Source organism: Eublepharis macularius, chromosome 11 (genome assembly GCF_028583425.1).
Source record: "Eublepharis macularius isolate TG4126 chromosome 11, MPM_Emac_v1.0, whole genome shotgun sequence".
In the NCBI taxonomy this organism is placed as follows: Eukaryota; Metazoa; Chordata; class Lepidosauria; order Squamata; family Eublepharidae; genus Eublepharis; species Eublepharis macularius.
The window spans coordinates 46640785-46664438 of record NC_072800.1 but is presented as its reverse complement, the minus strand read 5'-3'; the positions used below and the strand labels follow the sequence as shown (position 1 = coordinate 46664438).

The window sequence follows — 23654 nt, the reverse complement described above, 5'->3', positions numbered from 1 at the left end:
TCTCTTTGCATTAGGTGCCATCCTAAACAGGGTTACTCTGTTACCCTTGGATTTCAATGGGCTTAGACTGGAGTAACTTTCCATAGGATTGCACTTTAAGTGCAGTTATTATTTTGGCCAATGGCCAACATTGTTTGGTTAAGGCTCTTTTTTTAGGCCTCTATCTTTGCCCTGGAGAATGCATTGAATAACAGGTCTTTCCCCCATAGAAAATAATGGAGAATAGCTGGAAGTACCATTCCAAAGGCCCATAGAACTATTGACTTGAAACTTGGGACAGGCAGGACTAGGTCCCCTGAAATTATGGTTTAGTTTGCTTGAACAATGCCCTCCAACACCTACCCCCACTGAAAATTCCCCCATAGGGAATAATGGAGCTAACTATATTTAGATTTCTGAATAATTACCCAAATTTGAATGCTATACCAGTATTTTTGGGCCCCAATATTCAGAATACTGATATTTATGGCCTTCCCCCCCATACTCAAATTCAAAAAATGGTGATTTTTTTAAAGTGCATACCCCTAGCGATCCTCTCCCATTCTACCTGTCCAAAAAGTCGGCTGAGGTGTGGGAAATTGTGTTTTTTAAAAAAAAAAAAACACCACAAGCATTCCTAATGCTACATAGGCATAATGTAGTACCTTTAAAAAATTATTTAAATAAAACCACCACATTTTTACAGAGCCTCCTCAGAACATCCCCTCTATTTAAAAAGGCAGGCAATTCTCGTCCATTATGCTACTTGTTTGTAGACATTAACAAATGAAAAGAGTAATTCATTAGAACTTCATTGAAGTCCTGAAATCATGCTATTTCACCTTCAGACACAAGAAACTACTATTACTGATAGTATCCTACCCAGAAAACACCGTTTTTTTACAGTTTTAGAATAAAACAGATGCATGTGAGAGAGAGAGACAGAGAGGAATGGGCTGTTAATGGACTGTATGCAAATAGAGGATGATGTCATGTAGAGAAAAAACTGCAGGAGTCAGGTGGCTGAAACATGGGAAATCCTTGACGTGAAAGCAGCTCCAAGTCAGTTGGATCCATCTCCACATCTCTAGAGTCAGAGGATATTCCCGGTTTTAATAACAGAACAGGCGTACCTCTGATTCAACTGAATGGCATTTCTAATTGAACCTTTCTAACTTCTTTCTGGCTAAAAATAGCCACATAGACAGCAAAGCAAAAACAATCTTAACATCACAAAATGTCTCTCAGGAGAAAGCCAATGCAATACAAAAGTCTTCATCACTGTTCTTGGAAATAGCAACGCTTTTCCTCCTGTGAACTGAGCCAAATCATTTCTACTATTCCTCAGATTCAGCATTATAATACAGTTGTTTACCTTGCAAAAGACATTAAATCACACCATGATCCAAGGCATCTCTACTGCTTTCTGCTTCCCTAGAACAAGGGAATGGATAACATTTCTAAAAAAAATTATTAAAGGTTCAAGTGCCTTTCTGTCACCATGTAAGGTAACCACCCTCCAACTCCATATAGTTGGCAGATTAGAACAAATAGCATAACTTCAAGAACAAGCTTTATCCTTCACACCTTTAACATTACATAGTATACTCTGAAATAAATCACAGTGTTCCCCTCACAGTAAAAGAATGGCTTCCTTTTCTATCCTGTCTAATTTCCAAGATGGCCCTACTAGGCAGATTGAAAAATCTACACAATGGGGTCAACAAGTGACAGAGAAGATATTTCTATAAACCTGGAGACATGTCCAGGTATGTGCAGATGTACACACATAGGTTAAAATATCTCTTAATGAAACATACAGAATCTGCATGTACAGATTTTGTGCAAAAAGCTTGCACGGAAAAGTTTTTTTAAGGTAAAGATCAGCTGGAAAGGAGAATATATCATTGGGAGGGCTGGGGACGGGAGTGGACAGTGAATGATGGGGGGCAAAGCAAGAGGGGAAGCAGCAGGGAGCAGTGGGGAAGGGATTTTCCTCTCCCTTGTGAATCCTTGCTTGTTTGTTATACTTGTTTTAGCCCTAATACTAGCAAGTGTGAGACTTCTGATTGACAGTCTCCCTGGGGCATGTAACCATATAAAAAGTCTAAAAACAGTACCATAAAAACAAAAGTGTAAATAAGACTCATTGAAGTCTCATCCTTTCATATTCAAGAAGACCTGTTTCTGTACCATGCATCTGACGAAGAGAACTTGATTCTCGAAAGCTTATGCTACAATAAAATTGGTTAGTCTTAAAGGTGCTACTGGACTCTTTTTGAAGAAGACCTGGGAAGCTGAGAAAGGAAAATCAAAATTTTGGGAGCAGAGAGAAGCTTCTACAGCAAAGTTCTTTTTATATTCCTTGTTCTCTGCCTAAAATTAAATAAAACAAATCTATAATACAATTTCCAGTAGGAATGCATTCCCTTAATACAATTTCAATCAGCCGACCTTATCAGACACAGCATCTCCTTTGCTGAACAAATTGGCATAGGTCTTCTCTCTTAACTGGCACAGTAATCACAAATGCAATCAAAACATACCACAAGATTTTTGCTCTCGTCTCTTAGGACTTGGAGTATTGCCATGCACCGATATAAAAATGAGATGACAATGCTGGACTTCACCAGGCACAGCACATCTCTGAGAATACTGCTGCTGAGTACATCAATACATTAACCTAGAAATGGAACGGAAGAGGATGAGAGGGAAGCATATTTGCTTTCCCCACAAACCACCATTTTCTACTTTGAGAGGCTTTGGCTGGCCAAAGTAAGTTGTTAAGTCTCCAATGGTTTTTGTAGCCATCCACTCTTTCCCACTGGTGAACTGAAGGGGGGGGGAAAGACTTTACCTTTGATATTTGTCTTCTTCGCTTCTTCATTTACACAGAAAAGGTCTAATAACCAATTTATCACTTAATAGAATGCTTCCTGAGAATGAGGAATTAGTGGCTCTTGAGGAATATGTACTTAGTAATAGAATATTTCAATGGCAGCTTAAAATCTATTTCACAAACATATTTTTGCTTAAGTTTTGGTCAAAGATACAATATCCTAACACAACACTGAACCACACTGCATACCTTCCAAAAATACTTGCAAAATGCAGCTTATTCATAAAACCATTCTGTCAAATCCAGCTTCTGCACTGTTGAGGCCTAACTGTTGAGTCAGCAAGCCTGACCCGTATTTTTATAGGAATCAGGATGTATTGTCTGGACTGCATTGCCAGTTCACGTAAAGAGGCTTTGGACTTTTCTGCATGGGTTTTTCCCATCAAATCTGGCCCAATACAGCTTGGATGTATCCCCTGAGTTCTGCATACATGGCCAAAATATCTTCCCATACTTTCTTGAGTTCTGCGCAGTGAAAGGCTGCATCTGCTAGAGCAACTATTTCCCTCCCCGTTTTCTGCAGTTTTTTCCCCTGAACCCCATTTTTTTTAATAGCAAAGTTAAAAGATGGCCTTTTTTGAAATGCAGATAATATTCTTCAGTGTAAGCCCTGACCCTGCCTTTTGTCCTCCCCTTTATTCCACTGCGCCCTGGTTGGTTGAACAGCAATGTCTAACCACACCCTTCCCCACTTTCTTCCCCCTCCACTCTCAGACCTCATCCTTTAAAAAAAATCATTATTGTTTGTTATGTTTTATTTTTGCACACTAACTCTGCAGTATGAAATAAATGGTCTTCTCACCAACACAAGCTATTTAGGATGATATTTTGTACAGCAGTCTCTGTGTTTCCTGTATTTTTAGTCCAGTTTTTTTCCTTGATTTTTAAATTTTTTTTTTAAAAAACAATAATATTGCAACATTGCTGGGGTTTTTTTTGAAATGATACTCTTGCAGCTTTGGGCGGGGGGGGGGATATTGCAATGACTAACACTGGTGGCATGCAACTCAGATAAGAAAGATGATGATACAATTTGTATGAAACTTTGACACCAGTTATTAAACATTTAAAATATACAATATAATGGAAGAATAGCCTTACCAAACATCATGCCTACCAGGAAAGCTGAAGAATATATATTATAACATTTGCTCAAGAGGATGAAAGTAAGTAACAGAAAGGCAACAAAATGGAAATTTGGGAATAAGATTTCCTTCCCAGTGACTTCATTAATGAGCTAGTTTGTATTACAAAGACTGTAAATGGATATTCTTTTCTGAAACCGTAGTGGTGCTGTGAGCAACCTTCATTTTTTTGATCTATAAAACTTTACATGAGAAACACCCCAACTGTAAATTTGTGTGCTGTTTTATTTGCTCAGTATCAACAAATGTCACTGTCAACATTTTGTGATGTGTTGGAAAGTGTGGGGCAACCTCTGAAAGAGGACTTTTTCAGATTTAGCCGCAGGATACTGATATGACCTACATTTTCATCCTCCTTTAGCATAATTTCCAAAGTATGCTAAATGAGGGGTTTTCTACATTTTATACAATATGGACAAAAAGCACAGAAAAAAACGTTTTCTAATAGATATTTGGCAGCTACCTTTAAGAAGGAAGGCAGGTAGGCAGGCAGGCATCATGGTATGCTCTAAGTTGCACTGATCCACTTCAGGTCATAGAAACAATCACCAGTCAGCCTCAGTGTGCAAAGATGGATGCATGACTCATCTATGACCTTGTCCCACAGTTAACACCATAACCATACCATGAACGCAGCAGCACCCCAGGCTTTGGCCAGGATAGCCCAAAGCCTTTCATTCTTCCTCACAGCTCATGCTGTTATTGAGCCTGAAGGCTACACATCCAAGTAGAGTAAGCTTAACACACACAGTCCTGGGTATACGATTTATTGCTCAGAGATATTGGGTCTAGTGGCCTATCTGTGGCTGCCACCACTGTGGCAAGGAAGTAAGCAAGGAGACAGCCAGCTTGGCCCATCTTCCTCCACAACGTACCTTGCTCATCACTTGTGCAATACAAACTCCTTGTTTCCTGTCTCCTGAAGTCAGAGCACACAGAGGACAGTATTGGGGGCCACTGGACACAATCCAGAGAAAATCACATCAAGTCCTGCTGAAATTCAGAAGACTTTAAACACGCAAGGTAAATGATGTCTTATTGAGTTCAAGAGATGGAGGAGTGCCTGCCTAATGCAACCAGTATCTAGATTCACCATAATAAAACCATTTTACTGGCTTTTCAAAATTCCTTTCTTCGTTATTATGTACATAAAGAAAGCTAAAGTAATTTACACATCTATCTTATGGTAAAAACACATATACACCAGTTGGTTTTAATTTAATGTTTATTATAATGATATAACATCTTCCTTATTCAACTTCTATAGAAGTAATAGGACATATATGTGATCATGCATTTCAAACAAACACAACAGATCCTTCAAGATAAACCAAGAACAATGACCAATAGGAAAAGATTGACCTATCTTGATTCTCTTGAATCCACATATAACCATACAAGATCTATCTATATTTATGATGACTCCCATTTGTATCATATCCAGCATAATTCCAACATGAAAATTGCTCTTTAGTATTTGCTATAAAGAGGATTCCATAATTATCCTAAATGCTATCAAAGATAACATACTATCTAAACAATCTTTTTAATAAACCACATATATACATATAAATTCTATAGAGCATGTAGTCTGAACGATACACATGGGGTGACTCCTATAGGATATGCTAACAGCAATACTGCTGCACAGGAAACAAGAACAACTGAGTAACTATTAGGTGTGGGGAAGGGAATAAAAAGAGTACATCCTCGTGTCTAAGCTACAATGAAAATTGATAATTGGATGTAATACTTTAATGTAATTCTAAGATTTTCAAAATGCAACCCTCCCATTATGTTGCAAAATTCAGGCATATTAACACAAGGTTATATTATGATCTGTTTAGAACCATAGCAGGAACACAGTACAGAGGCAGTAAGAGGCACAGTGAATCATTTCTCAAGATCTTCTGCTAAATAGAGTCAATTGCGCTCAAGTCTGTTCTTGGTGAAGTGTTAGTCACTAGTCTGCCCTAAACCTTCTAGTACAGACTGAAGTCTTTCCAGTTTGTTGATCCAGTTCATTGGTCTTGATAATAAGCAAATGTGACTTCTTTTTGAGTGCTTCCATTTCAGTAACTCAAGAGACCCAGGCACCTCAACGCCTAACAACTTTATTGTGACAGAAGTTTTCTTAGGCAAGAAGCCACTTTGTCAGATATGTGATGATGGCAGACAAAAATAACACTTTATGTATTTGACAAAGTAGATCCTAGCACATAAAAACCACAATAAATGTGTTAGCCTTTGAGATGCCATTATGTTTGCTGCAACAGATTATAGAGCTACCCATCTAGAATTTGTATAAATATAGACAGTTTGGTGTAGTGGTTAAGAAGAGCACGGGACTCTAATCTGGAGGGCCGGGTTTGATTCCCCACTCCTCCACTAGAAGCCAGCTGGGTGACCTTGGGCTAGTCACGGCTCTCTGGAGCTCTCTCAGCCCCACCCACCTCACAGAGCGTTTTGTTGTGGGGATAATAATAGCATACTTTGTAAACTGCTCTGACTGGGCATTAAGTTGTCCTGAAAGGCGGTATATAAATCGAATGTTATTATTATTATTAAATTTATGTACACCTCTCACATTCTTTGATGGCATCAATCTTAAAGCTGACCAGTTCTTTCATTTGGTTTTCCCTGCTTAAGTAAATACATACATTGCCCCCAATCAATGTACACACAGTGGTGGGAAGGGCCTCTAGCAAATCTGAACATATAAGCTAGCTAAAGCATATACAAAATTCACATTGTTAGAAAAAAAACCCAAAATTGTCCTTATAAACACTGCAACCAGAATATGCTTTGTGTTTATACTAGGAAAGTCTTTTTTGTTTAAAATAAAAACAACAACCTGAAGAGCTTATTTGTATAACTAACAGTGCTAAGTTGAGGTATTATTTTGTTTCTATGAAGTAACCATTTTGAAGTAAAATAGTTTGGTTTTTCTCTTGTTATGGCAGTTCCCATAAGCAGCCATGTGAAATTTTAAGTCTGAACGAGAATGTTGCTTGACAGTTTTCTACTAAGACAGAATTTAGTGGTCCTATTTTTCTCCAGTGCGAGTCATTTGAACATGCGTCTCAAGCCACCATCAATGGCATGTTGTTGGTTGTTTCATCCTAGAGATTGGCTATTGTCTGGCCTTGGTTTGATGGTAACATAGCACCTACAGTATTGATGTTATATAGGGAAATGCTTACCTATCTCTGCTCACACTTCATGTAAAATATCGGCACTCTGTAGAGTCAATATAGCAATAAGAGGTGCATCGTAATTTCCCATAAGACCTGAAAGCAGAAGGGAACGTGCACAAATCATTACATATGAAATATTTTACCATTCCTTATGAGACATTCATGTTTCATTCGGAAATAACTTGTACAAGTTGCTTAGGGAGGATAGTACCTAACAGACAATGTTAATATTTTAACTTCTAACAGGAAGTGGATAAGTAGGTTCTAGTTTTCAGTAAGAAATAAATTAGACCCAAGCTACCTATTACTCCATGAATTCAATCAGGGGACCCCATATTTCTCCACAGCCAGATGGCAATTGCATGGAACTTATTTCCTCAAGTGCCTCAGGAACTGATTTGGAATAACAAGAGAGAAAGGTCTTCATCTCCCCCCCCCCAACTGTTTTCCTGACCCAAAATGGCTTCACAGGGTGCTATTTACCCCATTGTGAGGCTGCATGTGCACTAAATACTGTATGTATGGTCCAACAGCAAGACAAATGTATTTATATACCTCTTTTTTCTCCCCATTGGGGACACAAAGCAGCTTACATTGTTCTCCATTTTATCCTCATAACAACCCTGTTAGGTAGGGTTGCCAACCTCCAGCTGGGTCCTGGGAATCTCCTGGAATCTCCAGATGACAGAGGGTTTTATTTATTTGTTTGTTTGTTTGTTTGTTTGTTTAATTTATATTCTGCCCTCCCTGCACAAGCAGGCTGAGTTCCCCTAAAAATAGTGGAAGCTTTGAAGGGTGGACTTTTCCCTGCTGAGGTTCCTCTACTCCTTAACCCCCGGTCTCCCCAGCTCCATTCCCAAATCTCCAGGAATTTCTCAATCCAGAGTTGCTAACCCTAGGTTAAGCTGAGAGTGTTTGACTGGCCCAAGGTCACCCAGCAAGCTTCCATGGCCTAGTGAGGATCTGAACCTGGCACTCCCAGATCCTAGCCCAACACTTTAACCACTACTCCATGCTGGGTCTCAAATAACATGCCCTCCCAGCCCACTTCACTTTAGGAAAATGGTGTGGGACAGAGGCTGAAGCCCTTTCTTCCTGCTGCAGTCCCAATCCAAATCTCGCCCAACAGTGTTTGGGAAAATAAGTTCCCAGCATCTGCCATCTGGCTGTAGGGAATATGAGTGGAGAAATGTATCATATAGTCTGGGCATTAGATAAAGAAAAAGACCAAGTACATTGCACAGGTTTCTAGAGTGAAAAAGGATAGTCCAAAATTAAGCTGTGTTTTAATATATTATAGAGTTGCCGGAGGCTGGAGTCCAAGGGAGCAAGGATGTGGGGAGGCACCATTAAGTGACAGCATTATGTTACTTTCAGGGAAAACCTGGAAGTGATTTCACGTTCCTCTAGGAATTTCCAAAAGCTGTAGGGTAAAACCATAAGAGTTTCCAGTGATTCCTAGAGTGATGTGATGTCACTTCCAGCTTTTCTCTGGAATTTCCCTGGTTATTTTTTTTTACTCCTGCTGGAATGCTGGCAAGCAACAAGAGTTGGGGTGGAAGAGCAAATGGTAGTGTGCTAATGGTAAACCTAAATATATACATTTCTATAGATTTACCAAACAGCAGTTTTTTAAATGAAATTCAAAGCTTCTTGCAAATATTTGAAGCTCTGACCTGTGCATGCCAAAGAATCTTAGAGTAAAAGTAACTGCCTTATCAACACAAAGTAAGTTCTGCTAGGTTACTTCAAGGAGAAGAACATGTAATGCCAATGGACAAGGCTGCATCTTCTCATCAAACAATGGAGGTCATCTGGAACTCTGCAGTGATGTGGCAGGGATGGTATCCCTGCTAGAGATTCTTCCCAAGACAGAATTTTAAAGCCAGAAATGTTCTTCAGTCTTTCTCCTTTGTTGACATTCAAAACCAAGGCATTGGCTCATTCTGATGTTACAATGCAAACTTCAAAGCCATCTCATTAGATGTATGTAAAAAATATTCTCATTTCAATGTTTAAAGGAAACCTAAGAATCTATCTCCTTCCAAGCAATCATTCTGATCCAACTCTAATTGCACTTTTTAAAAAGGCACTTCTTCATGATTAGCTGCGCGAGAATGGTGATGGGAACATGCTACAGAAATAAGCACAGTGCAAACAGACCACTCAGCTGCACATTTTGATGCACATTCCAATACGCATCAGATTCAGCGAGTGATATGGGCACTGAGTTCTGCAAGGCTAGTTTTGAGGCAAATCTGTTTTCATGCAGAAAAATCTCATTTTCCTAGTACTCAGTATGCAGTTTTGTGGCCAACCAAAAACAATTATTCCATCCCAATGCACATATGCACAACAAAATTATTTGTATAACATTTGTACAAGCGTAATGAAATAGTAAAGAGTCCAGTAGCTCCTTTAAGACTAACCAACTTTATTGTAGCATAAGCTTTTGCATCTGATGAAGAGAGCTGTGGTTCTCAAAAGCTTATGCTACTATAAAGTTGGTTAGTCTTAAAGGTGCTACTGGACTCTACTATTTTGCAATTACAGACTAACATGGCTAACTCCACTGGACAAGTGTCATGGATACTGATTACAAGATGAAAGATGTTCCTTGTCTGGCTTGAGTGTTGAACTCTTGCACCAGTCCTCAAGAAGGAGTTATATGCTCCCATCCAGCCAAGTCTGAAAGGTATCATGGCAACTGTCTGGTCTGAGAATTCAGTAATCCATATATCTAAAGGACTGTCTCTCCATATTCCTCCTTGTGCCAGTTATGCTCTGCAGGCCATCCCTTTCTGGATGTGCCACCCAGTAGAGATGCTTGCCCTGCCTGTTCCTTTATAGTGCCCCCCAATTTTTGGAAGAAGGATCTCTGAAGAGGGAAGGGAGGGGGGGAATTTGAAAAAAAAATTGTGATGCCATCTGTTTGCAAGGGCATTTAGTAGGACCTGAGCGGCAGGCATGGGCTTTCCTGTGGATTGCTTTTATGAATGGTTTGTTTTATATTTATAATGTTAATGGAATAAGCTGTAAACCACTTTGAGACACAAAAGGAAAGGATGGGTTACAGATGTTTTAATCAGTAAATAAACCCCCAAAATGGAGATGTCCGTTTTCAAAACTTGATCTAAGTACCAGACTTCAATTTCTGTCCATTTACAGGATTGCTTCCCCAAAATATGTTTATTTATTTTATACAGCAGTATCGTGCAGAGGATTACGGAGGATGCAGATTATTACAATTACATGCAGAGAGTTAATACAAAAGAGGCTTTGCCAGAAGGGACTCTTGCAGATTCTTTTTCCTGCCAATTAACACATCATTCTTTCATGAGCTATGAGGGCTCTGCAGATAACTTCATTTGCAAATTAAATGCTTCCTGTAAGACATTAATGATACCTGACAGCATGAGAGAGTGCAGCAACTGCAGGTGGAAGGCTGACCAGAGGAAGCCATTTATACAACAGCAAAGCAAATCATCATCACTGAGATGTCTCGACCGAGTACCCTGCCAGACTAAACAGAAACACTACAGTTCTGGTTCAAATTAATATTTTTGCAACTGATGCAAACTACAGACTACAACTGACAATCCATGACTACAGTCTTAATGAACAAGGGATGTTCATGTACAGCTGCCTAAATGGGGAGGGGGTCACAAGCAGAGATTACTGACGACAGAGATATTCTGTCCTTGTTGAAAAACAGAAAGGCTCAGAGAGGACTACATATTCCTTAAACCAGCAGGAAATATCTCAGCAGCAAAAATAAGTGCCCTAAGTGGAAAGGGACTGGAAGAATTATATTGGATGAAAGGAAAAGAGCATAGCTTGTTTCCTCTCAAGGTCCTCTGTGGTACATTTCCCCCAGAGACTTCCCTGGACAAGCTTGGAAATCTGTTCTGGAGTTCCACAGTTCCCAGGTTCAGGGAGTGCAGGGAGAGGAAACATAGATCCTCCCCTCTGTGCTGTTTTCCTGAACTGACCCTAAGTGAGACTATTTGTCTCACAGAAGCCTGTATATAGATAGATGGTAGATGATAGATGGAAGATGGATAGGGATATATGAATGAAACTGGGCCTCTGTGTACCTTGGAACTGTAGAATTCCAGAACATTGCTCCCAAGCCAACTTAGGGACCTGTCCAGAGAAAAGGTAGCATATAATAAGGATCAACACTATCACTTAATTCAAGGGTGGGTTGACTGATGGTCTTCTCTCTGCCAAATTTCCAACACACACGGTTTGTTTTTCAAACAAAAAAAATCTGTGCCCCAATCGTTTTGCTTCTGAAGTTGGAGAGGGGGAAGAGAATTGGTCCCATACCTAACAAGCCAAAAGGCACACTGACTCAGAGACCTGTTACTTCCCCTACAACATCTTCCAAAGCAAGCAAGGGAGACGCGTGATTGGTCTCAGAGGAAGCTTTTTCTGAACTTATCCCTGCTCTCTAAATCTACTGCAGTGAAATAAGAAGGGGGGAAGGAATAAAAAGAGAACTTCCCCCTTTCCTTCCCCATATATCTCCCTGCAACTCCCGCTTGTCAGAATGAATAACGTTCTTCTGTGATTCAGTAACATAAAGAGGGATTTAAATTGGCCATACCCAGGGAGATATGTTTTACATGTAAAATATCCAAAATCTTTCCCGTCACAGTCTTCTACACCTTCTTGTCGGTAGCCATCTCCACAGTAAGCATGGCGACATCCTAATACACGATAAAGAAAAGAACAAAGAAAAGGGGGGGGGTCACTTTTAGTAGTTTGACTTTTATAGAGGACAGCCTGGATTTCGCACCAGTCATTAATTATAACAGTCTGGCACAGATTACCTTTACTGCATGATTTGCAATTAATTTATTCCCAAACTGAGGTCGTAATCCTATTCATTTTACTGGGATAGGCTTGTCAACTCCCCAGTGTGGGTGGGAATCTGCCACCCCTGGCACTTATTTCTCACACTTGTTTCTCACTCAGAATGGCAGTAGGAGGAAAAAATGGCCATCAGGCCAACAACATGACATCACTTTCATGGAAGTCTTGGAAGTGAAAGACTCTTGGAAGTGACATCAGTCTTTTCTAGAAATGCCAGGAACAGACATATCATAGAGGCACACCTCTCGGTGGTTATACCATAGAGTTCCCAGATATTCCTAGAGAAGCATGACATCACTTCCAGGTTTCCCACACCATCACTGACAGCCATATCCATGTCCATGCCCTGCTCATGTCTACTGCTGGTTGCAAGGTCATGCATGGCAGCCCTATACCTGAGAGTAAGCATGATAGAAATGGGGCTTACTTCTAATACAGGTGCAGAAGTTTTTCTGGCAAAAATATGGATTGTGAGGTGGAACACCCCTATTTCTCTCAATTCTCCTGAGCTGTTGGAGGCATAAACATAAAAAGCAAACACACTCACAGCGGGGCAGGAGGGAGGTAATGTGCACCTGCACAGAAGACACTCAACAAATGACAGTTACAGTTAAGTGCGACCCTGTTACTGTTGCCGTTCTTCTGTGCAGTCCCACATTGGGAGTATAGTGAGGAGGGTGTGAATGTATCAGTGAAACACAGAACGTAGCACCACTGTTCCAGCTGCTGATTCCTGTCTTGAATTTGTATCAGCAGCGTAGTACTTCATGAAGGTGTCAGCTGAAGACCATGTGGCGACCTGACAAATGTCCCAGAGAGGTACACCTCAAAGGAAAGCAGCCAAAGAAGCCTGTGCCCTGGTGGCGCGTGTTTTGACTGTCACCGAGCAGGGAGTGTTTGCTGTTTTGTAGCAAAGTCTAATGGCTACTAGAAATCCATCTGGAGAGTGTGTGGGAAGCCTGGTAATGTGCAGTAGATGGAACCCTCGGAATTGAAGGCATTGGAACCAGTGGCATTGGAACTGATAGGATTGGAGTTGTCAAAGGGTTTGGAAAATTAAGTAGAGGGGCCGATTGCAGCCAGTTTATGAAGTTCTGCCAATTTACCATAGGAGTGGGCAAAGGAGCTGATAGCCAAGATGACAGATGGGAGGTCTGTGCAATAGGAGCAGGTTGTTATGGCCATACTGTACAGCCCTGAAAACCAATCAGAACCAATGTCGGATCCATGGAAAAAGTCAAGGTCAAGACCGCAACTGGTAAGGCTGAGATATCCTCAGCAGTAGAGACGGGAATGATTTGAAATACGAACCAAAGTTCGGCACGAACCGAGGCAGTTTGTGGTTTGCAAACCAGCAGTTCATCAGAGCCCATTTCTAATGAACCACCACGAACTTTAGGCTGGTTTGTTTTGTTTTTTGGTTCGTCACTGCAGACAGCCTGGTGCCGCTCAATCAGTTTCCTAGGCAACAGGGGATGGACTTCCTGCAGACCATCTGCTGGCCTGGAAGTGACCTTCTGACCTGGAAGAGATTATTTTGCTGACCCAGCTGTGATGTTTTCATGAACCAAACAAACTGGTTAGCGAACCGGGGCAGGTTCGTGAAAGATCATGGTTCGTGAAATGCGACAAACCATGAACCACATGGTTTGGGGTTTTTCTGGTCCATGCCCATCTCTACTCAGCAGGAGTGTACTCATTATCATTTTGATGTAAAGATGGGGCTGGGGAAAGGGGTCAAAGGTGGTAACATTACTTCAATGGCCGCTGGTGTGAGAACCAGAGAGCGACCATGAGCACTGCGTATCATTGAAGACTGCGAATGCTTTAAATGTTGAGTCTTCAATTTGAATTTTTTGGCTGATGTTTCAGACGCAGCATGCACAGGTCAAGTTGGAACCGGTGAATGCTTTTTCTTGTGTTCCATGTTGCCAACATGAGGATGACCAGATGGGGCATCACAGGGCACAGATAGAGGACCTGAAGAAGACCTAGACAGAACTGAAGAATGACATGTGGTCGGATCTGGTGTTCAGGCCCCTGGAACTGATGATGACTGTTCAGATTGGGGCGCTGGCTCTTTCATGGAAGATTTCTTTGCTGCCAGCCTTAAAGTATTTTCTCCCAAAGTGCTGCCTTTAAACGAGGCCCGATCACTCCTCGCCTTGGGAGTAAAACACTGGCAGTGTTGGCAGCAAGAGACAATGTGAAATTTGCCCAAACAGAGCAGACAGAGGTCATGTTCATCAGAGTGAGGCATCTTTGTTTCACACTGAGAACGCTTTTTGAAGAATGCTTTCTGAGACATATTTTATAAAAAAGACAAAGAACAATAAGACAGAGGAGCAGAAGAAGAGCTTCTCAATGGTGGCAAAAGAACTGAGGGAAATAGGAGCGCCCTGCCTCACAACTAGAGATAAGCATGAACAGAAGAAAAATAAACATGATGTTCGTTGTTCGTTGCCATCCATGAACAGGGACTCACGAACACTTACAAGCATGACCTGTTCACAAACATGTTCGTGGTTGGATGTTCGTGGGGGCCAGCAGGCTCTCCTCCAGCCATCATCCAAGTTTGGTCAAGATCCCTATTGCACCATTCCCAGAAACCTGACCTGAACAGGCACCAGGAAAGGTACCAATAATAAATAATAGCTTGGCCCAGAGCCTGGCAGCAGCCCTGGAACCTGAAGGGGTAGATCCCTATCCCACCACACACAAAGAAAATTCAAGCTCCAATGCACTCTTTCTATTAAAATGCCAACAGCAGCTGTCTCTCTCCCTCTCCACTGTCTGCAAAGCCAGAAATGGGAGCCCCCCTCCCCCCCTGCTCTTTGCTCCCTTGTAACAAATTTGGAGCTCCACACTTGAAAGGAAGACCTGCCTATCAAGCTAAATTAGGCTTAGATTAGGGTTTCCAGGGCAACAGCAGGAGTTCAGACAATCTCTGCCTAAGTTGCCAAGGGAATTGATTGCAGGTGCCAGACTGTCTGGCTTGACGAACAGCAACGAACGAGGTTTGCAACGACCACCTGTTCATTTAGAATGGGGCCTCACAAACAGCTTGTTCGCGAACAGCAGATTGGGCTATTTGTGGCTTTTTTTTTTGTTCGTATTGCTGTTCATGCCCATCTCTACTCACAACCTCTGTTTTTGGTGGGGAAACCTCTGCACATGTGCAGTAGAGGTGGAGCACCCCCTTACAGATTTAAAGAGCTGAAGAAATCTCTCCACGGCTGGCCTCTGCATATGCCCCATGTGTATGATGATGAATGATAAGTAGCAGAAATGCACAAAGCTGCAGACACATTGCCTTCCAAGCTCTGCTGTCTGTACCCTTCAGAGGTGAAGTGGATGGCAACTAAGGACAGGGCATTTTCAGTGGTGGCACTGTCTCTTTGGACAACCCTCCCCCTTGACCTTGCCTATCTTACTTTAATTAGGTGCTAAGCCAAAACATTTCTCTATGGCTTTAACTAAGGGTGGGGGTCTTACCTTTAGCTGTTTTATGGTCTACTTCAAGCCTGAGAGGACTATTCTGTCTGTTTTATGCTGCTTTTATACCCTGGTATATTTTTTAAAAAATTGACCTGGTTTTATGAGCTGGTCAGTTTTATTGACTTGTTTTATTTTATTATTTTAATAGAGAGCTGCCTTAAATTTCTGGAGAAGAGGCATACAAATTGTCTAAATAAATAAATTAAATAAATTATTGGCCGACATGAAGCTAGGAACCAATTCTTGCATAGGATTGTGCACTGGATCCTATGTTAGTGGAACATAGAAACAGTCCATCCATTTATTTTAGGATCTTCATGTAAAATAAGGTAAGAAATAAAACCTGAACAGATCGAACATACTTATACAGTCATCTGTCACAATGGTATTGCCATCATCACACTCTTCCCCGTCTTGGAGGATCCCATCTCCACAGGTACTGCCATCTTGAACAGGGTAGTCCACAGGATAGAAAGGAGTAAGCTGCTGGCATAAATGCATAGTCATTTGAACTGAACTATAACAACCCTTATTGTCCTGGGAGGTAAGCAATGGACGTACACAAGCACTGGAAAGTATGAATGGTTGCATTTCAGACATCACAACATTGTTCATGATGGTAGACAAACTGGCTTGTACACCATGCTCACATGTTCCTTTTCTCCTCCGCTTACATGCAAAGTGTGACTGAAGGTGTTCCAATTTCAGAAGCCTTGGATCAAGCTCCAATTTGGCATTACATCTCAATTTATACGCCTAGGCAAACTGCCGTTCTGTTTCCTACCTACAAACTAGGTCTCAACATTGGGATTAAACCTTTGGTTAGAATTCAAATTAGTGTGAAGGAAGCAACCTCCAGTTTGTCAAGGTGCCTGCATTTGGACACCATGAAATAATGGAACTTGATTCCAGGGAATCCAAAACTGAGAAGGTTTCAATCATTTTCTGCCCACAAGGCAAGGAGGAAAGGAGAATGTGAGAATGGTAACAAGCTACATCCATGTGTATTGTGAACAAACTGAAGTTTCTTGTGACATCTGTGGAAATGATTCTTTTACTTACTGAAAAATATTGCATAATATTTTCAGCTCTGATTTGACTAATTCCAGAATTAGCTAGAAATCTTGTTGCTTCCAAGCATAATATAATGTGTATTTCACAGTCTTAATTTGTGAATCTCTGAAATCTGTGGCTGTTTCCACACTACTCACCTTCTTCCGGAACGGGGTGCAACGTCACAACCCCCCCCTGCCCCCCCCCCGCGGAAGATAGCATCTTCTCGCGCAAGTTTTGCGCGACATCATGCAAAACTTGCACAAGAAGATGCTATCTTCTGCGGTTTTTTTCATGACGTTGCACCCCGTTCCAGAAGAAGGTAAGTAGTGTGGAAACGGCCTGTTAATGTAAACCATGTTATTTTATAATAGACATTTATTTACCCTTTACGGATGGTGCCTATATTACTTTGCATGCGAATAAGTTTCTGTGCATTAATGGGGGTTTTGAATATTGGTTAGTGTGGGTTAAAATGCAGGCCTCTAAAGTAAGGAGGAGTGAGGTTGGATGGGTGAATGGAGTCTGTTGTGATTGGATGGTAGCTGTACCTGCTTGGGGTGGGGGAAGTGAACTGGAGGTTCAGTCAGAGTGCCGAGAGAAAAGTATTCATTCTGGCTAAGTCAGGCAAACTGTGGAAACCTGAGCTGTCTGTGTGTGTCTCAAAGAATGTATTTCTTCTGTCTAAGACAGGCTAACTGTGTGAGAGCCTGGGTCAGTCTGTGAGTGTCTCAAAGAGATGTTATTTTAGGCTTGCCTGCTCTAGATTGGGAGATTCTTGGAGATTTGGGGAGTGGAATCTGGAGAGGGTGGGGTTTAGAGAGAGGAAAGGCCTCTGCAGGGTATAATGCCATAGAGTTCATCCTCCAAAGTAGCAATTTTTTTCCAGAGAAACTGATCTCTATGGCCTGGAGATCAGTTATAATTCTGGGAGATCTCTAGCTACTAGCTAGAGGTTGGCAACCTTAGGTCAGGCAAGCTGTGTGGAAAAGCCTGAGTGAATCTTTGTCTGTGTGGATGAGAGGAGTGTTTATTCTGGTAGTGAAGATCTGTTTGAAAAATTAGTCTTTGTGACTAGTTCTGTGAATATATTCTGTAATATTCTGTAAAACATAACTGTTTTAAAACCACCAAGCATATGAACCTATTCTGAAACCAATACACTTACCAATATTCTGCAAGATTGTGTACTTATAAATAAGTTCTATTTCCAGTTAAGCAAAATACCTGATTCATCTGGAATATAGGATCCCTTTTTAACCTCACAACTAGGGATGTTTAGGGATGTGCAGGGACAGAAAGATTTGAATTTCCCACTTCAGAATTTGCAAAGCAGGAAAAAGATTAGGAAATAAGCAATTTCTAAAGTGGCAAGCCACTCTGGAAACCACTTATTCCCACCCCCCACCCCCAATTGGAGGGGAAGGAGGGAGGTTCCCTACTCCCCCTCCCATGGGGGAAAATAAGCAGCGGCGGGGCTTCCTGCACTTCAGCTGGCAGGCGCAGGGAGATCCCCCTGTGCCTGCCAGCTGAAGTTTAAAGGGCCCTTTCTCTGCCACTTACAAGTGGCAGGAAAGGGCCCTTCCTACACTTCAGCTGGCAGGTGGGAGGAACCCCCACCTGCCAGCTGAAGTTTAAAGGGTTTGAAAGTGTCCTGAAGCTTCCCAAAGCAACCTGAATCGCTTCAGGAAGCTTTGATCCAGCATTTCCAAATCGGGTTCAGCATGTGGGCCTGATTTGGACATTCTGAATCTTTACAAATTGGGTCCAAATCGGAAACCCGAATTGCACACTCCTACTCACAGTCACAACCACTCTGATATGCTGACCATTCTGTCATACTACGATCTATAACTAAGCCTTCCTATAATACAGGACAAACAGAAGAGATCTAATGTCAAAGCCTTTGGTGGCAGCAAAAACCTTTGGCAAGCAGCAATATACAGGTCACATGAACAGGGCAAAAGTCACAGGTGGTATTAGCAATGGGATTCAAACCCCAAAGAAAAGGTGTTCTCAAGGTAAAAGCCTGGGTAAAGAATACCTGAAGCTCTGTGTGGAAATGATGGTTGATGACCAGGGACCTCCTGTGGTAAAAGTTTAATGTAACTTAAGGAGGAGCTTTAATAAAGGTCCATGGCAAATGTTAAAACAAAAATTGTTACAGTGCCTTTAAGTCAAAAGGGTATATTTTAGAAGTCTTTACTTTTTCACATGCCCCACGATCAAAAAAGCATTAAACTACAAAGCCAGTAGAGACATAATGTTGCCTGTTACTTAACCATGCAGAAGTAGTCAGAAGTAGGCCCTACAAAGATTAGTTCCCCTGGGGGAAAATGGCTGCTTTTCAGGGTAAACTCTAAGTCATTATACTCCACTGAGGTCCCTTCCCTCCCCAAATCCTGCCCTCCCCAGGCTCCACACCCAAATCTTCAGGAGTTTCCCAGCCCATCCTTGGCAGGCCATGGGATCACATATCACACTTCTCCATACCACTCCCTTAACCTGTGATTGAAGACAAAAGACTGTACTTTTTTGTTTACCTGGATTGGAAGCCATCCAAAAGTATCCTTGAAATACAAAGATCTCTGATCTCTACGAAATGCTAATGCATTTTCAGTATTTAGTCTATCCAGTTCTTCCTGATTATTCACAACAAAAATCTGGAAAAAAGAAACAATGGGAAGTACTGGAATACTAGATTTCCATAGAATCTACTCAATCAGAATAGTAAGTTGTAAGAGAGGTTGTATGGCTGAATCCAAATGTGAAGCTTAGGACCACTGCTTAGAGCCAGTTTTCCTCTACCCCACTTCCAAAACTACTTGTTATCATGACCAGGAATGCATTTCATAGGGCAAGCCTCAGCTTACCCTGAGAGGGGCAGCTGACAAGGGACATGTCTTCCAGTGGGGCCCACAGCTGCCACTCCTCAACCACTCACCTTCCCATCTGCTGGCTGTGATCAGTCCCACCACCCTTAGTTCCAGCTGCATACAATGCCCAGTATAGTCAGGGAAGGGTATGCAAGCAAGTGGGTAGGAGAAGGTCAGGTGCTGTCAGCCTAGGGACCACCAAAACCTGGAACTGGCCCTGTATTTTGTGTTATGAGGTGCCCACTGAGCTTGGCCCCAGAGCTAGACGGCAGCCCTGGAAGCAGAGAGAGAGAATAGGAATAGAGCCCAAGCCCAGCTGCAACACTCCCCCCCAGACCTGAGCCCTCAGCCAAGGTGCCCACCGAGCTTGGCCCCAGAGCTAGGCGGCAGCCCTGGAACCAGAGGAGATAGCTCCCTATTCCCTAATTCCCTATCCGCTGAAGCCCAAAGCTAAAGCTCCCTCTCTCGCGCGCGTGCTTTTTCTCTCCAAAAGCGGCAAGCGAGAGCTCGCCTCTGTCACACTCCACCCGCAAGCGGAAAGTGAAACTTTGTTGCGCAGCACATGGCTATTTATAAAGCCTGGGTCTGCTACGCAGGAGGGCTGTGTTTGGCCATAAGAGCTGCCTCTCAGGCTTTGCAGGGATGAGATTCGAGTGCCCATGGCTACAGAAGAACAACCCTTTCCCCCGCCCTCCCCTCTCTTCTCCCAAATGGACGAGATGGATGCACGCTTTTCTGGCTGCTCCATGGTTGGAAGGAAGGCCTGCTGATCAAGGAAAGCTGGGCTTCCATTCGCGTTTCCAGGGCGACAGAAGGAGGGCAAACAGCTCCGGCATCCCCCAGGCTCCGTTTCCACGGGGCTCCGTTCCCTTGGGAACAGATGGCTGGCGCCAGACTGTCTGCAATCCCGAACGTAAACCGATCGATCCGATCGAGACCCGATAGAGCGCCCCACTCAACCGTTGAACTGGGAGCCGTGGACGGAACCGATCAGCCCAGTCCCAATGGCACAAATGCCAAAATCGGGGCAATTTTCAGACCGTAATTCCGATCGTGCCCATGTCTAGTTATGATCCACAGCCAGTAGTTTTCTATTCTTATCTTCATATAACTAAAGAATAGACTTAACAAGGATGGAATTGTCTTATGTAATTTTTTTTTAAAAATCTGATCGGGGAAGAGAAGTGCTCTATCTTTGGAGGGTGGAATACCCAAACTCCAAATGGGGGAAGGGGTAACTTGAATTTTAAAACATTTTAAGGCATTTTAAAATTTTAATTTAAAATGAGAGGAAGGACAAGAAACTTGAGGCACAAGTTGCGATGGCACAGGCACTGTTCAATACATGCTCATGATACTGGTACAGCCATGTCCCACACAGCTCACATTGCTGCAAACTATTTTCCCAGCAACCTTACTCAATGCTGTGATTTGATTACAGAAAATATAAATGTGATTTCAATGACTGGCTTAAGTAAGAGAAGGACTATTTTTCTGTATCATCATCTGCAGGTGGATAACATCCTTTTCCCCATCAAGAAAGAACTTTGTCTCAAAAACACAGGCTGATGTGCTGCTACCCCTCCAATAGTGTACAGTATTATAAAGAAACTGGGAGAATATACAGTGAAATCCTAAAGTCACAGTTTTCTAAGCGCAATGAAGTCAATGAGCTTAGAAGGGTGAAATACTGCAAAGGATTACACTGCGAGTGAGTAATAATTAGACATGGGCACAAACCACAAAAAACCCGAACCATGTGGTTTGTGGTTCGTGGGGTTTCCACAAACCAGGAACCACGAACTCTCACGAACTGGGGCAAGTTCACAAACCAGTTCATGGTTCGTGGGATTTAAATGCCCCTTTCCGGCCGCTTAGCAGCGGCAGGGAAAGGGGAATTTGATCATTAAAGGGCCTTTTCCTGCCACTTGCAAGCGGCATGTTCCTTTAAACTATCAGCTGGCAGGCAGTGGGGGGATTCCCCCTTTTAAATGGCCCAAATCCCACAAACTCCAACCCCACCTTATGTCTAGAAAAAATTAACTGTACTGTCAAACATATAGAACCAGTTCAAGTTAACCAAAGCAGCAACTTTACCTTTGAGAATTCCTTGACCCACAACAATTCCTAAACAAACTCACTTACTGCAGGAACTTTTGAATAAACATGTCCAAACAGTGGTTCCTCATATGGTGGGATATTCAATTTTTGCTGGGAGTTGCAGAGACATTTCCCTGGAGGTCCAGGAAGCCCTCTTTCCCCTTTTGGCCCGACTGTTAGTTGCTCTAGAAAGAGGAAAAAAGACATCCAGAAAAGAAAAACTGAAAGCCTCAAGTTGGTGAGTGGTAGAACCTTATACATTTTGTTAGGTAATATATGGAACTTTGCTCGAAGTTCATGCACATTGACAAAAAAAAATGTAACGCTTCAGAAATGCTGCTGGTTATATCTTTTTCAGCCATTGTTTAATCCATGACAGAGGAGATGAGAGGATAAATAACTGAATATATTATTCTTGACATTGACAGAAAGATATGCAAAAGGTTGAGAATATCGACAAGTCTCTCATCTGTAGTTCATATGGAGTTATCTGTTTTCATTGTATCAGTTCACAGATTCATACACACCACCATTAAATATGCAGCAGATGACAACATATGATGTATCCCGAGACTGAATTCCCTGCAGTGAGTGGTCCTGAAGGAAGGGGAAAACAACGCTACTGCTTTAATAGTGAGAAACTGAGAGTGCAGTATCAAGCAGGCGTACTTCATGAAACCAAAGGGCTTAAATCATAGCACCATAACCCATTCTGCACGGCACACTTTAAGCCAGTGATGCTGATGAACATTCACGTCAATCGGTGCTGAAACAGCTTGGGGTCCCATCATTCTGCACTGCAAGACTTCAAGGCAATTTGGTGTTTGCTGACGAGTTGAGATTTGTGTGTTTGAAGCCGCATTATATGGGGGCTGGAGCTGACGTCTTTTTTTTTTTTAATGTTTTCGCATGTGTGGTAACATTGCAATGTTGGATCATGTTCTCCCACCCATTTTTGCTGTCCTGTGTCCACTGGAGAGGGAACTGGTAGCAAGGTTCTGAGAGAAAACATGTACTTTTCCTGCTTGTTTCACTCTCATTTTTTAAGCCAAGCCAGGAAATGGTTAAAATGCTGCTACTTCATTCCCTCTGGGCAGCTTCCCTGCTGCTTTGTTTCCAAATGGCTGTGCAAAACACTTGGGTTTTTTTCCTCTTTGGCATTAGAAGAAGTCTGAAACATGCCGGGAGGGAGAGAGGGAAAAGCAGCCATTTAATCCATTCCCAGCTTTTGAAGCCAGGAGGAATGTGCAGTAACATTACTATGTTACAACCGATTCCTGACTTTGAAAAAAAAATGTGTGCATACCCCTGAAGGAGGAAGGGAAAAGCAGCCATTTAACCATTTTCTGGCTTTTAAAGCCAGCAGGGAATAAGCAGCAAGGTTAGGACTGGTTCCTGGCTTTGGAAAAAAGAGAGAGTGTGCATACCCGTGAGGAAGGAAGCAAACAGAGAAGCAGCCTTATCACCCTTACCTCACTTTACTGATAAAAATGAGGGAAAGAAGTTCAGAGAGCTGAGGAGGGTGGGAGGGGTTACCGGTGGACAGAGCAATCAGCTCCCAGTAAAAAAGCGGGGGAAGAGAAGCAGAAGGGAGTTTTTGATTCTTCACAGACAGAACGTGTGCCAGCTGCAACAGGGCAGCAGCTTTTAAAAAATCGCAGAATGTGCACAGGGGGAAAAATGGGGAAAAAACTGACAAAAAACATTTCTGATTCCCATGACTCCCTTGCAGGTGCAGAACTTGAGAGAACATGGGAAGCAGAATAGATTCTGAAATGTTGTAAAGTTACCATGCAGGAAACACTTTTGCATCTATTTATCACTTTATGGTACTTGATGTAGTTTGTGACTGTGAGCAAAAAGCTCCAGCTATACTGGAGGGAAAAAAAAACAAAGCCTCACTCTAGAACTGCGCCTGAAAATTTGACTCTCTTCTGCTAGTGTTGTTTCATAGATATCCAGGGTAGTAAGGTAAGCTAGTACACGCTAGTATGTAGCAAACAAGAGCCTAAAGTGGTACCTCCCA

General features: G+C 42.2%; 1 protein-coding gene across 1 annotated transcript in view; it reads right to left on the bottom strand.

Annotated features, from left to right (window-relative positions):
- Positions 1–5230: 5230 nt before the first annotated feature.
- COLQ (collagen like tail subunit of asymmetric acetylcholinesterase) overlaps positions 5231–23654 on the bottom strand; it is a 66602-nt gene continuing 48178 nt past the window's right edge. Inside the window, exons 13-17 of the mRNA XM_054991532.1 lie at positions 21674–21813; positions 19196–19315; positions 15962–16082; positions 11833–11935; positions 5231–7313 (exon numbers count right to left, since the gene is read on the bottom strand). Coding sequence (XP_054847507.1) covers positions 7244–7313; positions 11833–11935; positions 15962–16082; positions 19196–19315; positions 21674–21813 — 554 coding nt within the window. The 3' untranslated portion in view covers positions 5231–7243. The remainder of the gene's footprint in view (positions 7314–11832; positions 11936–15961; positions 16083–19195; positions 19316–21673; positions 21814–23654) is intronic.